Source organism: Scyliorhinus torazame, chromosome 2 (genome assembly GCF_047496885.1).
Source record: "Scyliorhinus torazame isolate Kashiwa2021f chromosome 2, sScyTor2.1, whole genome shotgun sequence".
NCBI classification, from domain to species: Eukaryota; Metazoa; Chordata; class Chondrichthyes; order Carcharhiniformes; family Scyliorhinidae; genus Scyliorhinus; species Scyliorhinus torazame.
In genome coordinates, this window is record NC_092708.1 from 118,281,212 (window position 1) to 118,300,635 (window position 19,424).

Genomic DNA, 19,424 nt, shown 5'->3' on the forward strand with positions numbered 1-19,424 from the left:
AAATCTACTTCATCCACAGACTGATTGCATACATTGTAAAATGCATGAAAGCAGAGCATGGAATTTAACTTTGCCTTTTCCTTTTTTCTCTTTTAAATTTCATTTCATTCATGTATTTTTCTTTCATGCCATCATATTTGTTTTATTCAATATTTCATGTTAAATTAATTTTGAAACATCATTACCAGTGCATCCACTACGGGTAGTAACAGCAGATACCTGTCTGTTTCACTATTTAGTCCCCCCTACATCTCCTCCCTCAAAATCGGTGAGTACACCAAGTGAAGCTGGAAGCCAGGATTCTGCTGATTGCACTCTTGGGGCAAGGTATGACTGCTTATTATATTTTACTTTGTATTTTGTCTAGTACCTGTACAGTGTGTAATTTTGGCTGAGTGCATGGATTTTATCATTTCACTGTCCCAAAATATGTAAATGTTGCATTTTGATGTGTAGGTACCCTTTCTCATCAAATGTGTATACTTTCATCCTTTTTCCTCCTTTTTACAGTTTTCAGAGGCTACCTATTTCTTCAACCCAGTCAGCTGCTGCATGGCACATGATGCTTAGCCTTATGCCTACATTCTTTTCAATATTTATGTTTCCTTTTCCTCCTTCACATGTGGTAACGTGCCTTCCTTACTTGACATCATCTTGCAATGATGAGGCAAATTGGGATCTTGAGTTGGGAACTAAATCTCTTTTATTCCATGGTGCTATGTAGATAATTCCTCATTGTTATATTTTGCATTTGAAAGAAATTTTAATTGCATATTGCCATTAATGTTCAGTCTGCATCATTAAACTTGTTAGGATGAACCTTTTGTTACCAAAATAAAATATTCACATTCTGTCATTTGCATGCTGCCTTCGACATCCTTCCTTCTCTTGGTAGTTTTAGATCACTAATTCTAAATTGCTCAAGTCAGAATGAAGAATACGACTTTGTGGTGGTGTGCATTGGTATATTTCTTTGTAGGTAAAGGGAACTTTTTTATGAAGTGTGCGTTCTTTTTCACTTAAGAATAGTCAACACCCTCACGGCACTGAGGTCCCAGGTTCGATCCCGGCTCTGGGTCACTGTCCGTGTGGAGTTTGCACATTCTCCCCATGTTTGCGTGGGTTTCGCCCCCACAACCCAAAAATGTGCAGAGTAGGTGGATTGGCCACACTAAATTGCCCCTTAATTGGAAAAAATAATTGGATAATCTAAATTTATTTAAAAAAAGAATAGTCAACACACCAAATAGGTAGAACCTTCCTTGTTTGTGCACACTTTACATGCACACAAAATGTTGCTATAAAGTAGGTATGTTGTCTCAAGTCCTGAAAGCCATGCTCTTTACTAGTTAATTTTGAAAAGATTATATCTTTATTTAGCCACTTTTCATTCTAATTCAATAACAGGAAATACATTTCAATCTTTCCACAGAAGTAGGTTAGATTATATTGTCCTTGTATTCTTTCATGCAAGATCATTTACTTCAACTCGTCAGCAGAATCCAAGCAGAAATGGATCACTCCATACCAGTTACATTATTGGTGTAGAGCCATTACAAGGGTTGCCAGAATGCTTTGTCTGAAGGTTTTGAATGCTGAATAAATTTATTTGGGCTCCGATTCAATGCAAAAGTCTGTTTATTGAATTTGGGAGGAGGACAAATAAACTATAGAACATAGAACATTACAGCGCAGTACAGGCCCTTCGGCCCTCGATGTTGCGCCGACCTGTGAAACCACTCTAAAGCCCATCTACACTATTCCCTTATTGTCCATATGTCTATCCAATGACCATTTGAATGTCCTTAGCGTTGGCGAGTCCACTACTGTTGCAGGCAGGGTATTCCACGCCCGTACTACTCTCTGAGATCTGTCTTATATCTATCTCCCCTCAATTTAAAGGTATGTCCCCTCGTGCTAGACATCACCATCCGAGGAAAAAGGCTCTCACTGTCCACCCTATCCAATCCTCTGATCATCTTGTATGCCTCAATTAAGTCACCTCTTAACCTTCTTCTCTCTAACGAAAACAGCCTCAAGTCCCTCAGCCTTTCCTCATAAAATCTTGCCTCCATACCAGGCAACATTCTGGTAAATCTCCTCTGCACCCTTTCCAATGCTTCCACATCCTTCCTATAATGCGGCGACCAGAATTGCACGCAATACTCCAAATGCGGCCGCACCAGAGTGTTGTATAGCTGCAACGTGACCTCATGGCTCCTAAACTCAACCCGTCTACCAATAAAAGCTAACACACCGTACGCCTTATTAACAACCTGCTCAACCTGGGTGGCAACTTTCAGGGATCTATGTACATGGACACCGAGATCTCTCTGCTCATCCACATTGCCAAGAATCTTACCATTAGCCCAGTACTCTTGTCTTCCTGTTATTCCTTCCAAAATGAATCACCTCTCACTTTTCTGCATTAAACTCCATTTGCCACCTCTCAGCCCAGCGCTGCAGCTTATCTATGCCCCTCTGTAACTTGTAACATCCTTCCGCACTGTCCACAACTCCACCGACTTAAGTGTCATCTGCAAATTTGCTCACCCATCCTTCTACGCCCTCCTCCAGGTCATTTATAAAAATGACAAACAGCAGTGGCCCAAAAACAGATCCTTGTGGTACACCACTAGTAACTGGACTCCAGACTGAACATTTCCCATCAACCACCACCCTTTGTCTTCTTCCAGCTAGCCAATTTCTGATCCAAACTGCTAAATCACTCTGAATCCCATGCCTCCGTATTTTCTGCAGTAGCCTACCATGGGGAACCTTATCAAACACTTTACTGAAATCCATATACACCACATCAACTGCTTTACCCTCATCCACCTGTTTGGTCACCTTCTCAAAGAACTCTATAAGGTTTGTGAGGCACGACCTACTCTTCACAAAACCGTGTTGACTATCTCTAATCAAATTATTCCTTTCCAGATGATTATACATCCTATCTCTTATAAACCTTTCCAAGATTTTTCCCACAACATAAGTAAGGCTCACTGGTCTATAGTTACCGGGGTTATCTCTACTCCCCTTCTTGAACAAGGGGACAACATTTGCTATCCTCCAGTCCTCTGGCACTATTCCTGTAGACAAAGATGACTTAAAGATCAATGCCAAAGGCTCAGCAATCTCCTCCCTAGCTTCCCAGAGAATCCTAGGATAAATCCCATCCGGCCCAGGTGACTTACCTATTTTCACACTTTCCAGAATTGCTAACACCTCCTCCTTATGAACCTCAATCCCTTCTAGTCTAGTAGCCTGAATCTCAGTATTCTCCTCGACAACATTGTCTTTTTCCTGTGTGGATACTGACGAAAAATATTCATTTTGCACCTCTCCTATCTCTTCGGACTCCAAGCACAACTTCCCACTACTATCCTTGACTGGCCCTACTCTTACCCTAGTCATTCTTTTATTCCTGACATATCGATAGAAAGCTTTAGGGCTATCCTTGATCCTACCTGCCAAAGACTTCTCATGTCCCCTCCTGGCTCTTCTTAGCTCTCTCTTTAGGTCCTTCCTCGCTGACTTGTCACTCTCGAGCGCCCTAACTGAACCTTCATGTCTCATCTTTACATAAGTCTCCTTCTTCCTCTTGACAAGTGTTTCGACTGCTTTAGTAAACCACGGTTCCCTCACTTGACCACTTCCTCGCTGCCTGACAGGTACATACTTATTAAGGCCACGCAGTAGCTGTTCCTTGAACAAGCTCCACATTTCCATTGTGCCCATCCCCTGCAGTTTTCCTCTCCATCCGATGTATCCTAAGTCTTGCCTCATCGCATCATAATTGCCTTTCCCCCAGATATAACTCTTGCCCTGCGGTATATACCTATCCCTTTCCATCACTAAAGTAAACGTAATCGAATTGTGGTCACTATCACCAAAGTGCTCACCTACCTCCAAATCTAACACCTGTCCTGGTTCATTACCCAGTACCAAATCCAATATGGCCTCGCCTCTCGTTGGCCTATCTACATACTGTGTCGGGAAACCCTCCTGCACACATTGGACAAAAACTGACCCATCTAATGTACTCGAATGTACTCGAACTATAGCGTTTCCAGTCAATATTTGGAAAGTTAAAGTCCCCCATAACAACTACCCTGTTGCTTTCGCTCCTATCCAGAATCATCTTTGCAATCCTTTCCTCTACATCTCTGTTTGTTATGTATTAAGGGGATTATAGGCGAATATTATGTAGAGATGGCTAATCATCTGTGATTTCTTTGAATGGCGGAACAGGCTTGACAGGCTAAATGGCCTATGTCTGCTCCTATATTCTTATGGAAAGATAGTGCAGGATAGTGAACTTTAGATTCTTGGCATGTGGGAATCAGTTGTGGGGGAGATGGACCTGCATGGATTGCACCTTAACAGAGCTGTGACCAATTTCTTTGCAGGGTGATTTGCTGTGCTATTGGAAAGATTTAAACTAATTTGGCAGGAGTGTGGGAACCACAAGGTAATACTAGAGAGGGATACCAAGGTGCAAAGGATATTAATAGATAGATGGTAGGGAACATTAAGGTACAGTGAAATTGCAAAGACACCAAAAGGCTGCTGCATCTTACGATACGTAGGTCCAAGAGGCCACATTGCTTGGCAAAGGACAAGGCTGCAAAACTGCTTCCAGCATTTTTGAGGCATGGATCAGGAAAGTGGACAAAACATATCAGTGAAAGAAAAGAAAGGTTATTGCCATCATGCTCTGCTGCTCACCATGACATGTTGGCCTCAAGCGTCAAGCTGATGTGCTTGCCCCATAACACCGCAGCCAAGCTCCAACCACAGGATCAAGGGTGATTCGCAAGCGGAAAACCCACTGCTGACAGCATTTGATCTCACTGGTTATCGAGTCTATTGATATGGAGCAGGAGTGCAGTCCAACTAGATGGCATGTTCATGATGATGGAGGCGCTAAAGATCGTGATGGAAGTCAGAATTTGCCAACTGCTTCCACAAACAATTGATAATTTCATGGCCATGACTACTGAGACTAGCTTTTTACTTCCCAATTTAATTAATTGAATTTAAATTTCCCAACTGCCGTTGTGGGATTTGAACTTATCGTCCCTCCATTTCCCTCCCCCATAGTATTAGCTTGGGCCTCTGGATTACTATTTCAGTAACATTACCACAATGCCCACCATTTCCCCTCAATTTACAAGTACTAATTTGTGATAAATATAGGACAGTTTCACACCTTTAAAAGTAAAGGCGCAGTTGATCCACTTTTACTGTGTTCTGTCCAATTGAACATTTGTGGAGGTAATAGATTCTGGTCAACAGAAAAAAATAAAAATGCCCAATAGTAGAAATATTTTCAATGATCAACCAATGCTAGAACCATTGGATGTGTTACCCGCATCAGATAATATTGTGCAATTTATTCAGTTTACCTTGTTCCTTCGATCTAGTACATATTTTAAAAATGGGGGAAGAGAGCCATGACAACGGTGCAAAAACAGAAATTCTTGCGAAAGCCTGAGGCTGTAGTTAACCTATAATTACATCAGTGTCACAACTTTGCAACTGTTGCTTTTTTTAAAATCCCAGTAGAGCAGCAGTGATATTCCTTACCTGTGGGGTTGTGTGTTAACTTAGTTCCTGAACAAATGTAACAATTTCCGGTATGCTTGCATTTTTTTTTAAATGGAAGCAATCTGTTAGTACCCTACAGTACAATATTGCACATTTGGGCTGGATCCGAGTGTATATGTGATATATATATATATATGTTAAAACACTTTTTTTTAGCTCAAGTATAAAGCATGGAAAAGAGGTATGGATTTATAATTTTAGCAACTGCTAATACAAGAACTACACAGCGATTGTGTCCCTTAAGCAAAACCAGATGTTTATGCAGTTCTATAGATTTGTGTCCACATGTATAAATAGATATATTTAACAAACTGGCGGCACAGTGGTTCGCACCACTGCCTCACAACGCCAAGGACCCAGGTTCGATTCAGGCCTTTGGTGACTGTGGAATTTGCACTTTCTCCCCGTGTTTGCATGGGTTTCCTCCAGGTGCCGGTCCGGTTTCCTCCCACAGTCCAAAGATGTGCAGGTTAGGTGGATTAGCCATGATTAATGCGTGAGGTTATGGGTAGAAGGTGGGGGAGTGAGCCTAGGTAGAATGCTCTTTCGGAGGGTTTTTGCAGAATTGATGGGCTGATCTCCTTCTGCACTGTATGGATTCTATGGAATTAGAAGCCCATATTACAACCAGGCAGAACAAAAGTATTATGCTGACAAATTGAAATATGGGATGGGTGAGTTAAGGGCCGCCAGAGCGCGTTTAAGGCTGTCTGGCTAAGTTACTCCCAAGTTGCATACTGTGTTTGGTAATTGAAAGAATATTAGACTTTCTTCAAATCATTGTACTAAATAGTAGATTGGGGTAGACATCAGTAATTGGAAAACATGTTAACATTTGGAGAAGTCATTTAGCATCCTGTTCTTTTTTGGAAGTAGTCAATGCTTATCTTTCTGTAATATGCCTTCTTCTGTGTTTAATACTTTTCTTCCTTTGCCAGGCACCCCAACCCATACTTCTCTAATTTTAATATGACTTAAGTTACTTTGTAAGCTGATACTTCAGAACTGGAAATTAATTAAGAAATTCCTTTTGAGAGCTGTTAATAAAGTATATGAAGAGCTTTATCGTGTATGTCATTTGTTTCATATGTCAGAGAGAAAATCTTTTCTTTAAATAAAACATAAACTTAACTGCTAACTGGACATGAAAACTTCCTCTTCTCCCTTTTCATCCAACTGCTCATCATCACACTTGCCTGTAACATATTCTTAGTCTGGCCTGTCTGTGGATTTTGTGGTGTCTTTTCTTTCCATCCTTTCTCAGTCCTTGTTTCTTTAGCGGAATGTTATTTTTCATATTAGTCTGCATATGTTGCTTCTCTAGAGGTAAGTAGCTGCTAATTGTACTGCGTAAGATAACTGTAACGGCAATACATTTTATGTAATATCTGTCTGATGTTTATCTTAAATGTATTTTTCTCAAGTGATTTTAGTTTAATTTGACATAGCATTCTTTCCTGGACAGGAATTAATGGGATTTTAATTATTATTCATCTGTGCACCATATTAAATAGTCCACTGGGAAATGGTGCTCAACTGGTTAAGTTCATTTATGGAAAAGTAATTGTCTGAAATAAATGTGCATCAATACTAACATCACTGATTGAAACTTTTTTTAATAATGCTGCATGATTGACTTGTCAATCAATCAGGACCTTTCATTGGGATACCGATCCTTCAGTTCTGCAGCTTCAAGCTGATCTTGGGTATTGCCTACTCATTTCTTCTACTTGTACTTTTTCAGTCATTAACATAATAACAACAATCTTTATTAGTGTCACAAGTAGGCTTACATTAACACTGCAGTGAAGTTACTGTGAAAAACCCCTAGCGCCACACCACCGCCTGTTCGGATACACTGAGGGAGAATTCAGAATATCCAAATCACCTAATAAGCACGTCTTTCGGTACTAGTGGGAGGAAACCGGAGCACCCGGAGGAAACCCACGCAGACACTGGGAGAACGTGCAGACTCCGCACGGACAGTGACCCAAGCCGGGAATCGAACCCGGTCTCTGGCATTGTGAAGCAACGGTGCTAACCACTGTGCTATTGTACCGCCCATAATAATTCTGACATATTAATTTATGCAGAACTTTGGGATAAAAGTTCCATCACCTTTGCTTTAAATATTTTTCTTGTTTTCATAGCATTTCCTATTGCTTTGTATATATTTGATTATTTTATAACATCAGTAATAATTTTCTTTTTTTTTTTCTCTCTCTCTCTCTCTCTCTCTCTCTCTCTCTCTCTCTCCCCACCCCTCCCTCCCTCTCTCTCTCTCTCTTTCACCCCTCTCTTTTCTCTCTTCCCCTAATTATTTGCTGACAGACGAGGAGCAATTAAACTGGAGATGGCAAAAATCACACAGGTAGACTTTCCTCCACGAGAGATTGTTACATATACAAAGGAAACACAAACTCCGGTGATTGCACAGAAAACTGAAGGTAAGATGACTGTAAAAACACATATTACATATGTTACTGGAAAAGTATGAAAAATAATTAACCACGTTTTTACTTTCATAAAACACCACTAATCAATAATGCTTTGACATATGGAGGGAATTTCCAATTAATATTTTTCAATAAGCAAATTCTCGTACTGTTTAATGGATGATTACTGTATGGACAAATATTAAAATTAAAACATTTAAGAATGTAGAATTTATGTTCTAGAACATAATATATGGCAAATGCACCTGACGGAGTTGTTATGGCTTAATAGGGTATAGCGTAAAGCTTGAAATAAATGTGCGATATGAAAATAACATTACAGGAGGAGGTCATGAATGCCGATGAGCATTTTGTCAGCATTATCGGAATCTTGCGCTTGCACCCTTGAAATGCAGTGGAGCATTCACTATTTTTAGTATGTGTACAGATGTAGAGTCTGTGGTCGCTCTTTAAATTTATATTCATCCAGTTTTTTTTGTAGTGGCAGTTGTAGTGACATGAAATCAGACAATTCTGTAATTGTACCATGTGATGAAAACTTGGGATTGTTTCAACTTATTATAGGAAACGCCACATATCAAGCACATTGAAATCTAATATTTGTTCATAGCCCATCCAAAAGAGTTTCGCACCACAGTTTGAATTACTAAAAGTTTTTTTGCATTTGAATAGATGTTAAAAATTTTATTTAAATTAAAGGACGTTGTTTTTCTGTCATCCTCAAAATGAGTACAAAGATGCAAAATTTCAGGTCTTACTGTGGGGCATTGATGACTCATTTTTTTTAAACCATGGATTGCCATCATTTGTGGTAGCCCTATCAGCAGAGCTAAAGCCAGGAATGATATTGCCTTGTTCACTGAGAACCTTCTGAAAATATATAGCATTAGGAGATTGTTAAAAGGTGCAACATTAATAAGATCATGAAATTTGGCTTAAGGGAGCGCAAATGTTTTTAAAGTAAATTTACAGTCCACATGCACAGGCAATCAGTGTGCGTCTATGATAGGCATTCAATGTGTGCCATTCATATTTAAGGACAAATCTTGGATCATATAGTATAGAGAATTTATGATATTTTTCTTCATTGCTTTGAAGCTGTCAGAAATTCAGCATTATCAGATGTTTTGCTTTCCACTTTTGGGACAGGCAAAAGAGCTTTCTATGACTTTTTAAAAAAGCAAAAAGATGTTGGAAATCTGAAAGTAAAACAGAAAATTATGGGAATATTCAACAGTTCAAGCAGACCACAGCTGTGGAAAAGAACCCATTAAGGTTTCAGGTGAATAACCTTGCATCAGAAGTGGGGAAGTTTAGAATTGAAATGGCGGGAGGGCGCTACATGATGACTTGTATCTGTCACATTTCCTCCTCCCACCCTAAACTTGAAAACTTCAACTTGTTTCTGATTTTCACCCTTCTGTCACCTTCACATGGTCTAACTTTGGCTTTTCTCTTCCCTTCCTCATCAACTTGCATCCATTTCTAGGGATAGCCTAACAACAAATATTCATTATAAGCTCTGTCACTTTTCTACCTGCAAGAACCCATTCAATTCTCCCAGTTTCTCCATTGCATATGTTCTGATGTTGCAACCTTCCGTACAGACGCCTGATGGTCTTTTCCTCAACTGAGGATCTTCCCCACACTGGTTGACAAGCCCCACGATTGTGATGGTACCATTTCCTGTTTCCCCCTTCCTCCCAGGACCATGATAGGGTTCCCTTTGTCCTTTCATCTCACCAATTTCTATATTCAAAGGATCATCCTCTGTCACGGCCTGTAGTGTGAGAGAGTCATAGATGTTTACAGTATGGAAACACCCCCTTCAGCCCAGCTTGCCCATGCCACCCAGTTTCTATCACTAAGCTAGTTCCATTTGTCCGCATTTGATCCATATCCCTCTTTACCCACCCAGCCCATGTAACTGTCTAACTTTTTAAAGGAAAAAATTGTACCCGCCTCTACCACTGCCTCTGGCAGCTTGTTCCAGATGCTCACCACCGTCTGTGTGAAAAAATGTCCCCTCTGGTCCCTTTTGTATCTCTCCCCTCTCACCTTAAATCTATGCCCTCTAGTTCTAGACTCCTCTACCTTTGGGAAAATATGTTGACTATCTACCTTATCTATGCTCCTCATTATTCTTTAGACATCTCTAAGATCACCTCATAGCCTCCTATGCTCCAGGGAAAAAAGTCTCAGCGTATTCAGCCTCTCCTTGAAACTCAGGCCATCAAGTCCTGGTAGCACCCTTGTAAATCTCTTCTGCACTCTTTCTAGTTTAACAATATCCTTCCTATAACGGGGTGACCAGAACTGAACACAGTATTCCATGTGTGGTCTTGCCAAAGCCTTGTACAACTTCAACAAGACGTCCCAACTCCTGTATTCAATATTCTGACCAATAAATCCTAGCATGCTGAATGCCTTCTTCACCACCCTGTCCACCTGCGACTTCACCTTGAAAGAGCTATGAACCTGTACCCATATATCTCTTTGTTCTGTAACTCGCACCAACTCCCTACCATTAACTGAGTAGGTCCTGCCCTGAATTGATCTATCAAAATGCATCACCTCACATTTTACCCAAATTAAACTCCATCTGCCATTGATCGACCCACTGGCCCAATTGGTCAAGATCCGGTTACAATCTTCTATAACCTTCTTCACTGTACACTATGCCACCAATCTTGGTATCATTTGCAATCTTCCTAACCATGTCTCCTACATTCTCATCCAAATCATTAATATAAATCACAAATAACAGTGGACCCAGCATCGATCCCTGAGGCACACCACTGGTCACAGGCCTCCAGTTTGAAAAACAACCCTCCACAACCACCGTTTGGTTTCGGTTGCCAAGCCAATTTGTATCTAATTGGCCACCTCACCCTGGATTCCGTGGGATTTAACCTTTTGCAACAACCTACCAAGCGGTACCTTGTCAAAGGCCTTGCTAAGGTCCATGTAGAAAACTTCGACTGCACTGCCCTCATCTACCTTCTTGGTTACCCCTTCAAAAAACTCAATCAAATTCATGAGACATGACTTTCCCCTTACAAATCCATGCTGACTTTCCCTAATTGGCCCGTGCCTGCCTGAATGCTTGTAGATCCTGTCCCTCAGAATACCTTCTAACAATTTACCCACAACAGAAGTTAGGCTCACCGGTCTGTAGTTCCCAGGCTTATTCCTACAGCCCTTCTTAAACAAGGGCACAACATTTGCTTTTCTCCAATCTTCAGGCACCTCTCCTGTGGCTGTCGATGATTCCAATATCTCAGCTAGGGGTCCGGCAATTTCCTCCCTAGCCTCCCACAGCGTCCTGGGATACATTTCGGCAGGTCTCGGGGCTTTATCTATCTTGATACGCTTTAATACCTCCAGCATCTCCTTCTCTGTAATACATACATGCCTCAAGACATCACTTTTTATTTCCCTAACATTCGTGCCTTTCTCAACAATAAATACTGAAGAGAAATATTCATTTAGGATCTCTCCCATCCCTTGTGGATCTGCACATAGATGACCTTGTTTATCCTTAAGAGGCCTTACCCTCTCCTTAGTCACCCTTTTACCTTTATGTGTCTGTAAAAGCTCTTTGGATTTTCCTTTGCCTTATCTGCCAAGACAAACTCATGTCCCCTTTTTGCCCTCCTGATTTCTCTCTTAGCTCTACTCCGACAAGCTCTATACTCTTCAAGGGATATACTTGATCCCAGCTGCCTATGCATGTCATATGCCTCCTTCTTGCTTTTGACCATGGCCTCAATATCCCGAGTCATCCAGGTTTCCCTCTTTCTACCAGCTTTACCCTTCACTCGAAGAGGAATGTGCTCACCCTGAACCTTAGTTAACATCTTTTTGAAAGACTTCCACTTATCAGCTGTCCCCATGCCTGCAAATAGGGACTCCCAATCAACTTTTGAAAGTTCCCGCCTAATAACCTCGAAATTGGCCTTGCCCCAATTTAGAATTTTAACTTTTGGGCCAGAGCTATCATTCTCCATAGCTATCTTAAAATTAATGGAATTATCGTCACTGGTCCCAAAGTGATCCCTCACTAGCACTTCCGTCACTTGCCCTTTCTTATTCCCCACGAGGAGGTCAAGTTTTGCCCCCTCTCTAGTCGGGTCATCCACATATTGAACGAGGAATTCTTCCTGAATACACTCAACAAGTTTCTCTCCATCCAAACCCCTAGTGCTACGGCCGTCCCAGTTAATGTTGGGAAAATTAAAGTCCCCAACTATTACCACCTTATTTTTCCGGCAGCCATCTGTAACCCCTTTACATATTTGCTCCTCAATATCCCGCTGACTATTTGGGGGCCTGTATTACAGTCCTATCAAAGTGATCTCACCCTTCTTATTTTTCAGTTCTACCCATATCGACTCTATGCGCGAACCCTCGGCTATATCCTCTCTCTGTACTGCCGTGAGACTGTCCCGAATCAAAAACGCAATTCCCCCTCTTTTCCTGTTCTATCTGTCCTATAGCATCTGTACCCCGGAACATTGAGCTGCCAGTCCTGCCCCTCCTTTAGCCATGTTTCAGTAATCGCTGTAATATTCCAGTCCAATTTATTTATCCGTGCCCCGAGTTCATCTGCCTTGCCAGTTAGGCCTCTTGCATTGGAATAAATGCAGTTCAATCTGTTTCTCTGCCTTCCACTTTTCTCCTTACTGACTTTTGTTTCTATCTCTCTTTACTCCCCTCCAACTTCTTGCATTGGTTCCCATCCCCCTGCCACATTAATTGAAACCCTCCCCCCACAGCGCTAGCAAACAACCCCCCGAGGACATTGGTTCCAGTCCTGCCCAGGTGTAGACCGTCAGATTTGTAATTGTCCAACCTCTCCCAGAATCGATTCCAAAGTCTCAAAAATCTGAATCCCTCCCTCCTGCACCATCTCTCAAGCCACGCATTCATCCTATCTATCCTGTCATTCCTACTCTGACTAGCACGTGGCACTGGCATCAATCCCGAGATTACTACCTTTGAGGTCCTACTTTTTAGTTTAGCTCCTACCTCCCTAAATTCAGCATGTAGGACTTCATCCCGTTTTTTAACCCATATGCACCACGACAGCTGGCTCTTCAACCTTCCCCTATAGAATATCCTGCAGCTGCTCTGAGACATCCAGGACCCTTGAACCTGGGAGGCAACATACCTTCCTGGAGTCTCGTTTGTGTCCGCAGAAACGCCTGTCCCCTGCCTTTACAATTGAATCCCCGGTCACTATAGCTCTACCACTCTTTTTCCTGCCCTTCTGCGCAGCAGAGCCAGCCACGGTGCAATGAACTTGGCTACTGCTGCCTTCCCCTGGTGAGCCATCTCCCTCAACAGTATCCAAAACGGTACATCTGTTTTGGAGGGAGATGACCGCAGGGGACCTCTGCACTGCCTTCCTACTCTTCCTCTGTCTGATGGACACCCATTTCCTGGTCACCCATTTCCTATCTCCTTCAGTATTCTTATTTTTCGGCTTGATCTCCTACCTTCTATATCTTTAACTCCTGCAATTGGGTGCCCTATTGTTCTCCTACATAAGTAAAAATCTGTTTTCACTCCTGCTAGGCTAATCCGCATATCAAAAGCCCACAGTGCAACTTATTAGTTCCCTTTCATCCAATTCTTTAATCTTCATTTTATCCAAGCTTATTGACAATATCTGTATTTGCCACTCACATTGTGGTCTGCTCTACATGGAATACCAAATGCAGAGTTGGTAACCAATTTGTGGAACACCTCTATTCACTCCTCAAGCATGACCTTGAACTTCCAGTCACCTGTCATTTTAATTATTCAACTTACTCTCTCACTGACCCCTCTACCCTCAGCCTGCAGCAGTCGTCAAATGATGTTCAACGCAAGCTTGAGGAACAGGACATCATCTTGCAACTGGGCACTTTCCAGTCAACTCTACTCAACATTTAGTTCAACAATGTCACATTGTTATCTCTGCCGCTATTTTGTTTCCTATTCTTTGCATATTTTGGTCTTTTTCTAATTTTTCTTTTGCCTTTGCATTCAGATGACAGCTGTTCATCATTCTGCTAATCATTCCTCCTCCAGACTCGTCTTTTTCTTTACTGGTCGTATGACCACTCCGGTTGACCCTGTACCACCAACTCTTTCTCACTTAATCTCCCCTGTCTGGAGTTTAGAAGAATGAAAGACGACCTTACTAAAACCTACAACATTCTGAGGATGTTTGATAGGATAGATGCCGGGAGGTTGTTTCTGCCAGTTGGGAAGTCGAAAACATGGAGTCATAGCCTTAGGATAAGGGATAATAGGATAAATAAATCATTTAGGACTGAGATGAGGAGAAATCGCTTCACTCGAGGGTTGTGAATCTTTAGAATTTCCTACCCTGAGGGTTGTGGTTGCTCCATCGTTGGGATGGATTTAAGGCTGGGATAGACAGATATTTGGTGTCTCAAGGAATTAAGGGATATGGGAAGCAGGCAGGAAAATTGAAGCCCATGATCAGCCATGATTGTATTGAATGACAGAGCAGGCTCGACAGGCTATATGGTCTACTCCTATTCCTGTTTCTTGTGCCTTCCACCCTATCACAAAACTTTCCTTGGGTTATGTTTCTACCCATTGCCTTTCAGCTTCTTAAAACCTATTGCTGTTCTAACTTTTCCCAATTCTGATGAAAGGTTATTGACCTGAAATGTAAACTTTTTTCTCTGACAACAGATTCTGTCTAATCTGAGTATTTCCAACATTTTCCATTTTTAGGAAGTTTCTGGAATATTTGATCATGATGGTGATCCTGAATTTGTCTATTTTTGCATCATGTAGTGGGACGTAGATTGGATACTTTGACATTAATATTCAGACACATGCAGGCTACGTGCACCATCTGTGCTGCTATTTTACAAAGTTAGCACCTGCTGTGCCCTCATTTCTCCATCATCAATGGTGGTGGTTATCTGAGGGGAAAGCTAACCACTGGCTGGAGTTATACCCAGCACAAATGAAAATGATTGAGTTGTTGGGAGGCCATTCATCTAAGCCCAGGATGTTGCTGCAGGGCTTTTTCAGGGTAATGTCCTGGGCCTAACTGTCTTCAGCTGCTCCATCAATGATCTTCCTTTTAATATAAGGTCAGAAATGGAGATGTTAGCTGATAATTGCACCGTATCTCGTTTCCATGTCAATTCCTGATTTGTGCCTGCATACAGCAAGACCTGAACAAGACCCAGGCTTGGCGGAGTGGCAATAATATTTGCATCACACAAGTGCTCGGCAATAGTCATCACCCACAGGAGAGAGCCCAACCACCTGCCCTTGATATTCAATGTCATTACCATTGCTGAATCCCCAACCATCAATCATAATTGTGACAGTATTATATCTGTGCCGATTCTTTGCTAGAGCAATCCAAAATGAATCCCACTCTCCTCATAGCCTATTTTAAAATATTTATGTGGTTTTCCTTAAAAAGATGCAGGGAGCTCTGCCTCAACCACTCTCCCAGTGTCTGCGTGGGTTTCCTCTGGGTGCTTCAGTTTCCTCCCACTGTCCAAAGATGTGCAGGTTAGGTGGATTGGCCATGATAAATTGCCCCTTCGTGTCCAAAAGTCTAGGTGGGGTTACTGAGTTAGGGGGATAGGGTGGAGGCGTGGCTTAAATAGGGTGCTCTTTCCAACGGCTGGTGCAGACTCGATGGGCCGAATGGCCTCCTTCTATGATTCTATGAACGTCCTGTGGGGTCACCATTGCTCCGAAATGTAACTGAAATGTAATGGCAAATTTTGTTCCTACTAGAGGTCGTCAGGCTGGGTATTCTATGGCAAGTGACCCAACTTCTAACACCATTACATTTTATTACTTACACGGCACAATTCAGGAATGTGATGGAATACCACCTACTTGCCTGAATGAATACAGCTCCAACAATGCTCAAAAGGCTTGACACCATCCAGGTTGAAACAATCCCCTTGATCAATGCTCACCTGTCCACTATTAGTGCACAGTAAGAAGTCTTACAACACCAGGTTAAAGTCCAACAGGTTTGTTTCAAACACTAGTTTTCGGAGCTCCTGAGGAAGGAGCAGTGCTCTGAAAGCTAGTGTTTGAAACAAACCTGTTGGACTTTAACCTGGTGTTGTAAGACTTCTTACTGTGCTCACCCCAGTCCAACGGCGGCATCTCCACATCATCACTATTAGTGCTGCAGTACATGCCATCCACGTGATGCATTGTGATAATTGATCAAGGCTCCTTTGACAGCACCTCCTAAATCTGTGACCTCTACCACTTGGAATGACTAGAGCGGCAGGTGCATGGGACCTCAAACACCACCTCCAGATTTCCCTCCGAGTCGCACACTGTCCCCTCTGGGTAACTCTGTGGGAGTACCTACACCACACAAACTGTTGCAATTGCCTTTGCCGCACAAAGTGCCGTTCAAGAAGGCAGTTCACCACCATCTTCTCAAGGGGAATTAGGGATGGGCAATAAATGCTGGCCCTGCTTCTGATGTCTAAACTCGGTGAGTGAATTTTAAAAAAATCCTCGGAAGACCAGCACGTTTGTGAGGCTATTTGGTGTGTTACCAGATATTTTGTGGTATGTTTGCAGATATGCATACTATCACTTAACAAAAACTGTTTTGTAGCATCTCCCATATTGTTATATTTTGGAACGTAAAAGCTTAACTTTGCATGGTTCCTGCTATTATGATACACTGGTTAAAGGAAGGCGCATTCTTTCAATGTAATATCCTGTTCTGTATTCATCTTCTCTCTATCTGTCTCTCTCTACTTGGACTGCATACACTCAAATTTATACCATGCCTGGCAACTTTAAAACGTTAACAGTGCTTATTCATTTTAATAACTGCTGTTATAATAGCTACTTTCTGAATTAAATTGAATTTTTGTCTTCACCAAACATACATTTTTCTATCCTTAAAGCAGCCCGCCCTTACGATTGTCTAATGAAGAACTGCCTTGCTTATATCCCAAGATCAAAAACAAAAATGCTTGGGCAATTGTGGTATGTCAATCACTTCTTGCTCATGATTGGAACACTTAATTTCCAATGAAACATTTCAAAAAGCCTTCAACTCCCATGATTTTGAATGCAATTGACTGTCAGTGCTGATAGTCTGGTCAGAGGTTGATGACCCTTACTACGCACAAAGGCCATCCTTTTTGCTTTCAAAGGAAGGGTTTCTATAATGACTGAGCATTTAGTCAAGTTGTAAACTAGGTGAAGGGAACTCACTTACTTTAGCTCCTGGTGTCAAAAGGCTTCTCAGTAACCAAATCAATTTAGGTGCTTATCAATTAGGATCTGTTCCCAAGTCCAAAAACATTCTGCCTATGACTTATTTTAGCACTTGTTTATCGACCCTAACCTTACATAGCTTTCAGTATCAATATCGTAATAAAGTCTTTGTAAGAATCTGAAAACACTAAGTTCTAATGCTGTCCTTGGAGTTTTGCTCCAGCTTCTCTCCTGCTGAGCTTCACGGACCTTCTGGCTTCGTCAAAGGTTTACCCCTTGTAATCTTGTTGTCACTAATCTTCTTCATAGATTTTGACATATTTTCCTTATCCCATACAATGGGCCAGTTTTGATGACAAATTCCCTCAAACCGGGTTTAAAAAGTCTAAAAAACGAAAACCATAGCGGGAGCTACCTTAATAATGAGCTTCTCCTACCTGTCACCACCGGAAGTTCCTTAATTTCATTTATGTGGGTTTTGATTACACTTCTTGTAATACCTTCTGATATATTATATAAGCATAATAAGTACAATAGATGGGTCGTTTTTTGTTCGAGTACAATAGATGGGTCGTTTTTTGCACAGTGTGTGCAGGAGGGTTTCCTGAAACAATATGTTGACAGGCCAACAAGAGGCGAGGCCACGTTGGATTTGGTTTTGGGTAATGAACCAGGCCAGGTGTTGGATTTGGAGGTAGGAGAGCACTTTGGGGACAGTGACCACAATTCGGTGACGTTTACGTTAATGATGGAAAGGGATAAGTATACACCGCAGGGCAAGAGTTATAGCTGGGGGAAGGGCAATTATGATGCCATTAGACGTGACTTGGGGGGGATAAGGTGGAGAAGTAGGCTGCAAGTGTTGGGCACACTAGATAAGTGGGGCTTGTTCAAGGATCAGCTACTGCGTGTTCTTGATAAGTATGTACCGGTCAGACAGGGAGGAAGGCGTCGAGCGAGGGAACCGTGGTTTACCAAGGAAGTGGAATCTCTTGTTAAGAGGAAGAAGGAGGCCTATGTGAAGATGAAGTGTGAAGTTTCGGTTGGGGCGATGGATAGTTACAAGGTAGCGAGGAAGGATCTAAAGAGAGAGCTAAGACGAGCAAGGAGGGGACATGAGAAGTATTTGGCAGGAAGGATCAAGGAAAACCCAAAAGCTTTCTATAGGTATGTCAGGAATAAGCGAATGACTAGGGAAAGAGTAGGACCAGTCAAGGACAGGGATGGGAAATTGTGTGTGGAGTCTGAAGAGATAGGCGAGATACTAAATGAATATTTTTCGTCAGTATTCACTCAGGAAAAAGATAATGTTGTGGAGGAGAATGCTGAGCCCCAGGCTAATAGAATAGATGGCATTGAGGTACGTAGGGAAGAGGTGTTGGCAATTCTGGACAGGCTGAAAATAGATAAGTCCCCGGGACCTGATGGGATTCATCCTAGGATTCTCTGGGAGGCCAGGGAAGAGATTGCTGGACCTTTGGCTTTGATTTTTATGTCATCATTGGCTACAGGAATAGTGCCAGAGGACTGGAGGACAGCAAATGTGGTCCCTTTGTTCAAAAAGGGGAGCAGAGACAACCCCGGCAACTATAGACCGGTGAGCCTCACGTCTGTAGTGGGTAAAGTCTTGGAGGGGATTATAAGAGACAAGATTTATAATCATCTAGATAGGAATAATATGATCAGGGATAGTCAGCATGGCTTTGTGAAGGGTAGGTCATGCCTCACAAACCTTATTGAGTTCTTTGAGAAGGTGACTGAACAGGTAGACGAGGGTAGAGCAGTTGATGTGGTGTATATGGATTTCAGCAAAGCGTTTGATAAGGTTCCCCACGGTAGGCTATTGCAAAAAATACGGAGGCTGGGGATTGAGGGTGATTTAGAGATGTGGATCAGAAATTGGCTAGCTGAAAGAAGACAGAGGGTGGTGGTTGATGGGAAATGTTCAGAATGGAGTACAGTCACAAGTGGAGTACCACAAGGATCTGTTCTGGGGCCGTTGCTGTTTGTCATTTTTATCAATGACCTAGAGGAAGGCGCAGAAGGGTGGGTGAGTAAATTTGCAGACGATACTAAAATCGGTGGTGTTGTCGATAGTGT

At 42.0% G+C, this 19,424-nt stretch overlaps 1 protein-coding gene across 2 annotated transcripts in view; it reads left to right on the forward strand.

The window, feature by feature from the left end:
• LOC140391400 (cytoplasmic dynein 1 intermediate chain 2-like) overlaps positions 1–19,424 on the forward strand; it is a 135,340-nt gene that overhangs the window by 23,930 nt on the left and 91,986 nt on the right. Inside the window, exons 4-6 of one of the 2 annotated variants that reach the window (XM_072475943.1) lie at positions 189–327; positions 7,266–7,319; positions 7,945–8,060. In XM_072475943.1, the coding sequence (XP_072332044.1) occupies positions 189–327; positions 7,266–7,319; positions 7,945–8,060 (309 nt within the window). The remainder of the gene's footprint in view (positions 1–188; positions 328–7,265; positions 7,320–7,944; positions 8,061–19,424) is intronic. The other variant, XM_072475948.1, reaches the window with a different exon arrangement.